This window comes from Amblyomma maculatum, chromosome 1 (genome assembly GCF_055883805.1).
Source record: "Amblyomma maculatum isolate TAMU_Amacu chromosome 1, ASM5588380v1, whole genome shotgun sequence".
Taxonomy (NCBI): domain Eukaryota; kingdom Metazoa; phylum Arthropoda; class Arachnida; order Ixodida; family Ixodidae; genus Amblyomma; species Amblyomma maculatum.
In genome coordinates this window covers 17462691-17474864 of record NC_139344.1, presented here as the reverse complement: position 1 = coordinate 17474864, position 12174 = coordinate 17462691, and the positions used below count along the sequence as shown (strand labels likewise).

At 50.6% G+C, this 12174-nt stretch overlaps 1 protein-coding gene across 4 annotated transcripts in view; it reads left to right on the top strand.

Annotated features, from left to right (window-relative positions):
* The window catches only part of LOC146201850 (cell division cycle and apoptosis regulator protein 1-like), a 178730-nt gene that overhangs the window by 138870 nt on the left and 27686 nt on the right, over positions 1–12174 (top strand). For all 4 annotated transcript variants that reach the window (XM_084587811.1, XM_084587809.1, XM_084587807.1 and 1 more), the window contains one exon: positions 8004–8190. In XM_084587811.1, the coding sequence (XP_084443937.1) occupies positions 8004–8190 (187 nt within the window). The remainder of the gene's footprint in view (positions 1–8003; positions 8191–12174) is intronic.

Below are 12174 nucleotides of genomic sequence, written 5' to 3'. Positions count from 1 at the left end.
GCCTTTTTCTGCTTGAGCAATGATGGCAGCCTTCTCTTGCAGAGACAAAAATCTTCGTTTTTTGGCTGGCGGAGACATCTCAAACGCAAACGTGCGGACTGCTGCTCATACACACCGCCACCACACACAACGAACACGTGCACCGCTCGCAGGCCTAAAAGTGCAGCGCTGATGATCTAGTGTCGCCCCCTGATGGTGTCGCTGCGAGGCTGCCTTCCCTGAACATAGCCTCCGAGATAAACAACCACGCGGAACCGATCACAGAGGACACGCGCTGCGCCGGTATGGTGGCTAGCACCGGCTCAAGGTGGCTAAAGTTTTTGTTGTTCCGGCTGCAAGGTTGCCAGGCGCCAATGCTCTCGCTGTAGCCACGCAAGCGCGCTATTGCAGTTTGCTCAATTTGAGTGCTTTTTTGACGCTGTTATTCATAATATGGGAGACAGTATGCGGACCGACGCTTACTATCATGCTCAGGTCTCGAAACACTAAAGAAAAAATATTTTACCCCATTTTACAAACACATTCCTTTTAACCCAAAACGGATTTTAGGCGAAGGTGGACTTATAGATTTGTCTTGTGTTCTCAGTTTTCTAAAAGAAGCAAATGTCTTATGCAAACTGTAGAATAAATCAAGTGTGCATCAGTAAACAAATTAAAACCTCAAGCTTTCCACATCATTGCATTAGCAGCTTATGCTCCATAAACACCAACACAACCCGTTTCGTAAAAGGAGACTTTCTAAACAAACTCTAGTTAAAACACGCGTTTTCCCCCTCTGTTTCACACACAGAAAATAACCTTGCTTTTGACGCATGATAGCCTTAGTTGCTTATGCGCCAAAAAAACACAACACAACACATGAATGTGTACATTTTCACTACCGTTATTTTGGACTCTGTGGAAAACAATAGTTCCATTTTTCGGACTAAAATAGGCTCTAGCAATACAGTGGAGGTCGTTTTTTGGCCAAACGAGTTGGCATTGCTGCCACAGTCAACTGGTTCTTCGCGGGCATGAAAGGTGCCATCTTGGATTTCAGTGGAGTCTTTCGGGCGTACTAGCTTGGCTATTTGTTCATAGTTGCCATCTGAGATAGCGACAATAACTATGCACTCTTCACTGTCATCTAGGTGGCCTACAAACAGCATGCGGTCGCTCTGAAAATGGGACAGGTGCAATATCCACCACGGTTTCGATGACATACCGCTTGCGGGGCAGGGATGGGGGTGAAGGGTGCATTCAGTGGTGCTCGTCGCACTCATTTTTTTTCTGTGTTCCAACTGGCAACCATTGTTGCCGATGGAAATTGAGCGTTATAGCTTTGCACAGTATGACTTGCAGCCGCGTCACGCTGTCTTATGAGATGCAGTGGGGCAGACATGACGAAAGCATGACTCTGGTAGAGGTAGCATAGTGCGATCCACTTCCACGAGGCAGTAGTGCAGCCTTGAGGGAGTCGCATGCAGCATATTCCCCTGCAGCGTTGCACGCTTGCCGCATCGGGAACACTCAGCGCGTGTGACATGTGAAAGCAGATCACGATAGGGGATCGCAGTGTGCTGTAACTCTGTTATCAGCTCACAAACAAAATGTGGAAAGTGCTGAAGTTCGCGATTTTTAAACCTGATTTTTCGTAGAAAATAGCTCGTAGATTTCTACTTCGATTATTCAGACAGTTTCCTAAATCCTGCGGAGTCTGAAAAAATGGTCGGCGACCAAGTTAGTGCTCGTCTGACTCGGTTCAGCCATATTTAAACCACTGCTATATATTTTTTTGCTTTTAATACATTTTGTATGTTATCGTCATCAGCCTTTATGTTTCCCTACTTATGCTGTGGTGAAGGAATTTTAGCTGAAGTACAGTCGAATATCAAATACAGTCGAGCCCGCTTATAACGAACCTGAGCGTCACGCGGCGTCCATTCGTTATATCCCAAAGTTCGTAGTAACTGGACCACAAACTAAAAAAGAGAAAAAAAAAAGTTGGCGGTCAAAACACGAAATTTATTTCTTAGCAAAAAAGTCTGTGATGCTCGTCTGTTTCTGCAGTGCAGATGCGATGAGGGCGGTCTCCAGTTTATTTAAAGCACTAGCGTGCTCTTCGCCGAGTCCCTTGGCATAGACAAGTTGTCTGAGGCCCTCTATATAGCCCATTGCTACAGATGTGCTTACGAGTGCTGGCTCAGACGTTTCATCTTCATTTGATTCTTCCGCGTCGCTTTCGGCCCGCACTTCAGAAACGATGCCTTCGTCCGTGCACGGTTCCGCAATATCCGCGTCTTCATCCGCAGAAATAAAATCCTGCCAACCAATGCCAGGACCTCCCATGTCGGAGTCGACGACGCACTGCCACAAATCGCCACCGGAATCATCATCATCGGAGGCATCAGGCCCGACGTCCGGTACTGCGTCGACGAAGCCGGCCTTGTGGAAACAGTTTCGCACGCAAGCGGTCGTCACCTCCGCCCAGGCCACCTTCACCATCTCAAGGGCTGAATACAATGAAACTCGGAGCGGCAAGTTAGCGGCCGGACGGTCAACGGCGATGAGCAAGCGCTGCACAATGCGGTGCCTATACGATGCCTTAAAGGAGCGTATTATGCCCAAATCAAGAGGCTGCACTTTAGAAGTGGTATTGGGCGGCAGGAAAAGTACAGTCACTGCCGTCGGAGACGTTTGCACGTGGTGCGCTGAGCAATTGTCGAGCAACAGCAGCACGCGCCTGCTTTGCCTCTGCATGTCGCGGTCAAACTCGCCCAGCCACTCTGCGAATAAATCCCTCGTCATCCAGGACTTAGTATTGTGCCTGTAGCGCACGGGTACATGGTTCCGAAAGCAACGTGGCTTCTTGGATTTTCCGATTACAAACGGCATGCGCCGGTCGCTGCCATTCATATTAGTGCACAGAGGAACTGTAACGCGCACTTTACTGTGTTTACCGCCAGCGCATGACTCCCTTTTCATGGAGTGCGTCCTGTCTGGAAGCATCTGATAAAATAATGCAGTTTCATCTGCGTTATACACATCCTGCTCCGCGTAGCTTGCAATAATGGCTCGGTTTGTTGCAAGCCAATTAGCAACGTCCTGGTCACTTACCGAACGCGCCTCACCGACAATCGATTTAAAAACAATCCCATGCCGCACTTTGAACCGATGTAGCCAGCCATTGCCTGGGCAGAAGTCGGGAAAATCTAGTAGGAATGCGAAGTCTTTGGCTTTGCCCAGCATCATTGGTCCACTTATCGGAATGTTGCGAGCCCGTGCGTCGACGAACCACTTCAGCAGCGCATCCTCTACGTCCACATAGGTGGCCTTCCGCAGGCGCTTTCTGTCCGCTGTGTTGGAGTCGGAGCTGGCGATCTTTTCCTTATTCTTCAGAATTGTCGAGATGGTTGATTTCGACACGTTGTACTTCTTCACCAGCTCGCAATTTTTAGCACCCTGAGACAGTTCCGTCACAATTGCTCGCTTCGTTGCCATGTCCAGCGCTTTTCGTTTCGTGACCGCTGGAGGCAGGCAATTCCCGTCCGCCATCCTGAATTATACGACTCAGGCCCGACAGACGAAGCGCTCACACCACACACACGAAAATGACAACAAAGCGCCGCAAATGACGGATCACGTGCGCACGTGCGACAATCACGCGAGGCAAGCGAGGAAGTGCCTAAGGAATGGAACGGAACGGACACACAGCGGGTCATGGTATGCACAGCGGGGAGACCAATGAGAGGCATGATGATGATTATGTGGCCATCCCTTTGCATCGGGGGCGCGCACGATGTGCACCCTAGCCGTTTACATGACATAAGTCTTAGCCTATACACACACACAGCCACACACAGACCACTTATACACAGTCGGGGGGTGCCTTCGCTGGAGTCACCGAGTTCGCCTTCGGCTTGCGCTGCTGAGTCGACCCCCACCACTGTCGAAGTCGGCTTTTTGTTGCCGCCACCGCCGCATGCGGAGTGTCACCGTCACAGGCGGCAAAACCCAGCGCCTGCAGTAGGGTGGTGCCCTCTGGGTGTTGCGGTGCCAGTTGCGGGCAGTGGAGGACCAGATGCTCTATGTTCTCCTGCTCCCCACCGCACGTTTGGCAGCATCCCGCCTGAACCACCGGAGACTTGTCGAACTTCTGCCGGTGCAGCAGAGTGCGCAGCGCCCCAGTACGCGCCTCGAGGAAAAGAGCGCTCCCACTGCCGTTGTCATACAGCTTCTCTGGGGCCGGGGCGGTCTTGTGTGTGCGGTAGAGAAGCAGTGTTGACTTCGCGCACATTGCTGCGCGCCACTGCTCCGTCTCCGCTTTTCGGACGCGCTGCTGTACCTCTCTGGACCGCTTCCGCTCGCTTGCTTCCTGCACTGGCTGCCTCAGGAGGCCAAACTTGCGGCTCAACGTGTGTAGGCGCGCAGTCCAAGTTGTGCGGATACCTTTGAGATACAGGTAGCGGAATATTCGGCGTGCCCACCTGCAGTCGGGCATAGTCCTCAGGCGGCCCTCATAGGCAAGCTTACTGCGCGCCTCGCGTGACTCAAACGAAGACCAGCCGAGCTCGCCCTGTTTGGCCTCGACTGCAACCCGGCCATGACAGCCCAGTGCCACTCTGCCCACTTCACGCTGGCTGCGTTCCAACCATGATTGGGTTTTGGCCGATATGCAGAGAACAGCATTTGCAAAAGTTAATGCGGGCACATGAACCGCTTTCCATAGTTCGCGGACCAGCATATACCTGTTGCAGCCCCACAGGCAGCGTCGGCGTAACATGTTGCCCACCCTGCGGCTGGACTGCCGAACGTGTTCTTCGTGGGCCTCCAAAGGCACAGGCGCCGATCCGATGAGTACACCTAGGTACCGGTACTCGGTAGCCCGAGGTATGGTGTCACCGTTGGGCAGGGTCACCTCAGCCCCACTGGGTGGGCTCGAGAATTGCAGCACTGCGGACTTCCTGGCGTTGAATTGCAGGCCCAGTCTGTGCACACCGGTGGCGGCCAGGGTGACCAGTTGCTGGAGGGTGTCCACGTTCTCTGCCAGCAGCACCAGGTCGTCGGCGTATGCAAGGCCTGGCAGAAACCACACTTCCGGCATTCCCTCATATATATGGGGAAACGGGAAGCCCAGCCCTGACTCAAGCAGGGTTTGCTCAAGGCTTGCAACATAAAGCGCATATAGGAGCGGTGAGAGTGGGCAGCCCTGTTTGAGGCCCCTCGTAACGGGCACGGGCTCCGAGCGGGCGCCACCCAAGCATGCCACAACCGTGTTCTCGGAGTACAGCCGGCGCAGTAGGTTTATCCACACCGGTGGCATTTCCATCTCTCCCAGACGATGGAACAATGGCTCATGGGGGACGCTATCGTACGCCTTGGCGACGTCCAGGAAGCAGCCCACCAGGCCCCGAGCTTCTTTTCGAGCAATTTCCATCGTCTGGCTAAGCACAAAGAGGTTGTCCTCTAGGCGTCGTCCTGGGCGGAATCCATTCTGAAGTTCAGTGAGCACACTCACATTCTCTGCCCATCCACTCATCCACCCTTTCAAAATGTGGGCGAACAGCCGGTAGAGTACGCTCGTTACGGTGAGCGGCCGGTAGTCTCGCAAAAGCCCCGCATCGCCTCCTTTCTTTGGTACGAGGCTAACCCTGCCACACTGCCAGCCCGACGGGATCGGGTCGCCATCTATTATTCCGGTCAATATGGATGCCAGGATATCCCGAGCAGCATCGCCGAGACTCTTAACCACACCTGCCGGGATGCCGTCGAGTCCCTGCGCGGTGTGCGCTCCAATGCGTGATATAGCGCGGTCTAAGGCCGCTCGCGTGACCTTCCAGCCAGGCTCGGATCCTCCTTTGGGCTGGCTGGGGGCTGGCTGGGTTGAGCATTCGTGGCGTGTCATAGGGTCCAGAGGCAGGGGGGATTCGTATGTCTGCGACATGTGTCGAGTGAGGTGTTGTGACATGTCGTTGACAGGTTGGCCAGTACTTTCGTCCCTGATTGTCGGGGCAGTGTCTCTCTTGTCGAGTGATGTCACGTAAGACCAGAACTTCCTGGTACCACTGCGACCTGCGCTTGTGATGGCTCTGATCTGCTCGTGGTCATATTGGGCTATCTTGCGCTGGACCATCTCCTGCATGGCATGCTTGCACTGCAGGTACACACTCCATGTTCATTGGCACTCTTCATCCAATCCGCGTCAGTGCTGCCACCTGTTGGCTCCTACTGTAGTTGCTTTCAACCGCCCATGGCCTCCGAGATTACCTCCACAAATCTCGGAGGCCACGAACCGTCACCGCCGTACTGAATGCAGCGGCGCGCGCGTGCCGCTGCGCATTCAGTCTGCGCGTGCAAACAGTACAACCGCTAGCGTATGAAGAGGCCTGCCTCCTGGCGCCCCGCGCCCCTGGCACGGCCGCTCAATGGAACAGCCAGGAAACGAAACGACGAAACTTCGAAGACTATGCCGGCGGCCGGCGCCGTGGAGACAGGCGAAGATGAGGGAATGGCGAGAGGAGAGGGGAGCGGAGAGGGGAGCAGAGCAAAGTTGCGAGGAGGGGCGGCAGCGTCGCCTTGGAGGCCACACCACACGCCGACACTCGTAGGCAGCGCGCGTCGGCGAGCAAAGCGTAGCTCGCTTGCGAGGAGGATTGCGAAAACAGACGAAAAGGGATGGGAGCCCATCGTTATCGCGAATCGGGGTGCCGGGTTTACGCCATCCGTTCGCTGTAACCGATCGGCAGCGCTCATGGATGTTCGTTATACGTGCGATCTTGTGCCATTGAAGTAATGTATATTTTAGCGATCGCTCCGGTCTCGTTCGTTATAAGCGAAAGTTCGTCTTAAGTGGGGCCGTTATAAGTGGGCTCGACTGTATAGCAAACTCAGAACAACCCCTTGAAAATCGCATGGAAAAGTACAGGTGTGGTGTACGGGTTTATCGAACTCCTGTTCAGTGGAATTCTATATCATCATCGTCGTCACCATCATCAGCCGGATTAGACTTACAGCAGGGCAAAGGCCTTTCCCATATTACTCCAATTAACCCAGAACTAATGCTCTATATATAAAACTGCATGTCATAGCCCTGCAAGGGGCACTTCTCCTAACGGTGCCTCTGCGATCACACTTCACTCGCGGAGCCAGGTTGACTTAGTGGCAGCGGTAACGCTGTGAATGTCTAGTCCCATTGACGGTGCCGTTCAGTCAGGAGTGCTTGTTCAGGTTATGTGAAGCGAGCCCAGCTGACAGAAGGCCTGCTTTGCTGTTGAACAAGACTGCGAGACTAAGAAATCAGTTGTAGCCTATTTTAACTAATTTACCAGCGCATGGGTGTGTGCACATATGGTTCACTAATCTGTGCACCCACGGCAAGCAGTGAGTGCAGTATGCTGGTGGGCAGCTCTTCGCTGCAGGAGGCACACTGGTAGCTTGTGTACACAGTATTCATGCTTCTGGGTTACAGAAGCTCATCTGTTGGCATGTCTTATATATCGGACTGTTCTGTATATCCCTGATCAACTGTGGTTGGGAAAAACATGGAAGTCTAGCTTTGGTATACACCCTGATTCACTCGTATGGTACACAGCACGGCCACTGGTTATCAGTGGGTGCAAACTTGCTCCATCCTGTTGCTAGACTTATCAAGTGGGATATGCTTAGAAAATGTATCTTTGATTCTGTTTTGTGAAGACCAGAATACCTTGTGCAACGGTGATCTTTTGCCAGGCCTATCTTACGCTCTTGAAATTTATCATCCAAGTTTCTCACTGACCAAATCAAGTTAGGTTTTCGTTTTTGGCAACGGGTGCACAGCTGTGTCCCATTTCGAATGCCCGATTGTCACTATTAGATGCTGTCAGGGGACATATTTATAAATTAAGTCAACACTTTGTCAGTCGGGTGTGTGCAACTGTTCTGTATCACTGTGAATGATAAGAGCCAATCTGTGCATAGTTTAGTTGTCACAGTTTGTTTGACTGCACCAAATATTATTGTGGCCGTTTCTGACTCATTCGCAGGTTCGTCGTCTGCTTCAAAAAGTGTCAAAGCGGGAGACGGTACGATACCGAACCCTGACTGATGCACCAGTCTGTCCTGAGGACATTGTTGAGGAGGCACCTGTAGTTGATGAAGAAATGGTGGATGATGAAGATGGACCTGTTGATGAGCAGGCATCTGAGCATGACATTGGAGAAATTGCCTTAGGTTTGTCAGGTCCTTCCTCTCCCCCACCCCTTTTTTTTGTTTCAAAACAGTTGGAAGTTGAAAGTTATTTATTTTTCTTTCTGAACTTTTATTTGTGTGCAAGGGTTGCAAATGTGAGTTTGTAAGAGTTTTACATGTGTAGGGAAAATTAAGAACTGAAGTTTGGCAAGATTGCATCCAGTTGTGTTATAGTGGCAGAATTGCTTTATTTTCTGGACTATAGTTCGTGAACTATGCGTATGCCTGCCACACCTCCCAATTCTCTCAGGGCACCGCCAAATTTTGACAGTACTTTTCAATTGTACGAGCACTGCTCTATATCTTTGGAAAATCGTCTCAGCATGCGAGAAAATTGCTTTTGCGAAAAGCTCCTTGCTTAACTTGCAGCATTACCATCAGTGCCTTTAGCATTATTGGATGAGCAGCTAATGAAGACATGATGGGAAAAAAAAAAAATGAGATCATGATGCCATGTTGCGAGCCTTCCCAAGCAAAGTGCTCAGGACATTGTTCTCTCATATGTTTTCGCTGTCAGAGTCTGTTCATAATGGGCTTTAGTATGTATTAGTGTACGCATTGGAGCAACCCATGGTGCAGGCATTTGCAATGGCGAGGTTGAAGTCTCCTTTCTTTTATTGCAAAAGCAATACTACTTGCACTTTCAAAAAGCCTTCAGCGTAGCGAGGCGGTGCATACCATTGACCTTTAGCTTCACCCCTGGTGTGACGTCATGCCATCTGCCGCAAAAACCGGGGGCCCAACGCGCGCTGTCAGCCATGCGAGGCGGTGCACACCAACGCAGCCTAACTCCCGCTCCTTCCACGAGGAGCGCTACAGACGGAGTGACGTCATGCCATCTGCCGCAAAAACCGAGGGCCCAACTCTCGCCATTAGCCATGCAAGGCGGTGCACACCAACGGCGGCCTAACTCCCGCTCCTTTTGCGAGGAGCGCTACAGACGGAGTGACGTCATACAGTTGGATAAATCGGGCCCTGGCTCTGATTCTGATTGGATCACAGGAAGGGAAAGGCGCAGTATCTGTCACACTTGACGCCATCAGCCATACGAGTCAGAATCAGCTTGCTAGGACCCTGGCATTCACGTTACCCCTATAGGCCACTAAGGTGTGTTCATACGGCTCGGTTAAAGGGGGGCTTTATATGTGGGCTGTGGAAGAAGAAAAAGAGAAGAACGTTCGGTCCCCCGCAGCTGATGCTTTCGCTCAATATTTGGTTCAGCAGCGTTGAACTCTTGTAATTTTTTCTCCTGGTCTGTGCATGTGCGTACAGTGGTGGTAGATGTCGCTGCTTGCCATAGGACTGACCCTTTTCTTTTTGCTCTTTATGAATAGGCCTTATGATTATTGCCAGACATCCCGTCCTTAGTTCTTTTTTTTTATGGATGAAAGCCAAATCAAATAAAAGTGGTCGTGGCTTATTTGCTGGTACATAGTTCTAGAATGCTTTGCAGTGGCAAAAGTGGCGTTCTGCTCGCGAGGTCTCTGAAGCAGCTTCTATGGTGCTGGCTTTTAGAGTGCACAGTCCCTGTGGCAAAAGGACTATTCGCCGTATTCAGACATTGCATGAAATTTAAAATTTAAATCGAGGATGCAGTCAATCCCTCCCAGATATTGAATGCACCCCTCCTTTGGTGTGGCATGCATACATGCTTAAAAGGTGAAATTCCAGAAGGTGCTGACTGCCTGTGTGTGTGAACTATGCACAGTTTAATTTTTAAGATTGTTTGTCGCAGTGAAAGTATCTTAACTTGATTGTCAAAAGCAAGAAAATATGTCGCCTGAGTGCACCTGTGGCATTTTACACTGCAAAATGACAGTGAAGCTAGCTCTCATATGCTGTCAATTTTAATGTGCAAGCAAATACTGCTAGCAGTGACTAGCACTTATATTTGTGAGCAAATGCACAAACCTCAATGATGCCAGGTGCAGTTAGGTAACTCCTCATACTGTGGACACTGCCAAAGCTATCCAGGAACTTGTCAACAGCTTCATGAAAGCTCCTCTAGAAACAGTTGCAACACAGATGTCACATTCTGAAGGTGATAAAGACATTGACAAGTTGTTTGTTCAGTTCATCTTGTTAGACTTTCTCTCTTCGGACAGCCACATGGAAAAAGGCATTTGATGGGTTTTGGAACTGACTGCTATGTGGCCTGACAGGCCCAGCTTTACAGCTTCACAATAAAAGTTTTACTTACCTACTATATACATATGTTATGTTGAGGCAGAAAAGGAAAGAAAAATAAAGAGCCTCTATATACAGTCGAACCCGGATATATCGAATTTTGGTTGTATCGAACTCGCGGAATATCCCCTTGAAAATCCCATGTAAAAGTACAGGAAAGCCGCGTCATATATCGAACTCAATTTCACCGGTCGTTTGATATATTGAACTCCGCACCACGCACTGGAAAGTGTGCCTTCCCCAAAGACGATCGCATCACCCTTGGCCGTTTGCCGCGTGACGTTTTCAAGCCACGTGCGGAAGGAATGAGAGGGGACAGTTCGGCTAGGGTAGCGCCGCACCCATTCCCCAAAGGCGCGCGCATCTGCGGTTATGCAGTTATCGTTTCCCACGCGCCAGTACGTGCGTGACGTTTGCAAGCCATGTGCGTGAATGATCTAGAGAGAACCAGTGGAAACGAGAGGGGAAAAAACGCGATAGAGCGAAGCGCAAGGGTATGACCATTCTTTCGCCGAGCTATCTCTCTCCTTCCTCTTTCCCGGCCTTCGTTCGTAGTAGCACGCGCTACGCATGCGCCCGTTTTCAGACAGAACGTCGGACGATTTCTCCAGCGTTTGTTGCGAACCCTCTGCGCGCGGCGGCTGACGTGGCTATGGCGCCTGCGGAAGTTAAGAAACGGCAGATCTATCTTTCTTTCTTTTTTTTTTCTTTTTTTCTTTTTTCGAGAGTCGTTTGTTCTTATCGTAGTGCTGTACGCACGGCGTAGCTTAAGATATGGCGTTACGAAGCGGTTTTCTTTTTTTTTTTTGCGGGAGTCGTTTATCCTTGCATGTATGAATCAACGAAAGCACGCGGTCAGCTGCGATCATGACACCGGCTTTTAGCATTTTTCGCTTCAAACAGCATTTGCAGCTACTTTATCGTGGCAGTAGACCGCCCGTCCCAAGCGCGGCGTGATAAATCGAACCAGGCATGTGCAATCGTGCCATCACGGGCAGTCTGCCAAGTTCGCTCCCCGCCGCAGCAGGAGCTATCAAAAGATAAACACGCCGCGACGTTATCGCTGCGCAGCATCTTGGCACGCCGCCAAGAAATGAGCTGTGGACGAGACGACCGAAACGGAGTGCGACATGCAAGCGATAACGCTGGTGATTTCTGCCGCGGCGACACGGAAACCTTGTTTTGAGCTGCTGCGGTGGCTCGTACCGCTATCGCAGAGGGACGCAGTTCCAACAAGTTGGAAATTTTTTGCTCTGTCACTGCCGCTCGTCACTGAGATTGCTTAATTGCTTGCATGTGAGCGAGCTGGCCTTAACGCTTTTTTCTTTTTTTGCAAATTCTCGAGTGCAAAAGTGGAGGGTGGGTTCATTATGCAAGTGAGTTGATTACGCGACAAATACAGTATCGTTTTTTCGCATCGTAAGTGCCGTCCCAAGCCGATTTTTGTATATCGAACTGTTTCGCGATCCCCTTCGAGTTCGATATATCCGGGTTCGACTGTACTGCTTTTCGACACTCAAAAAAAAAAAACGATTTCAACCTTTTCAAAGGTCGAATTTTCTTGAAAAGGATTTCCCCAGATGGTCAGGTTAATATTGACTCTGAATAAGCAGCATGAGTACTCGGGTAAACGAGGGGGGGGGGGGGGGGGAATTGCGGCAGTATTTTGGTGATAGCATTACTGATGCAGTGCTAATAAAGATAGTAGCCAGCATTGGCAGGCCTTCGCAAAAATGTCCTAATAAAGATGAAAATCAACTTTCTGGGGCCTTCATTTAT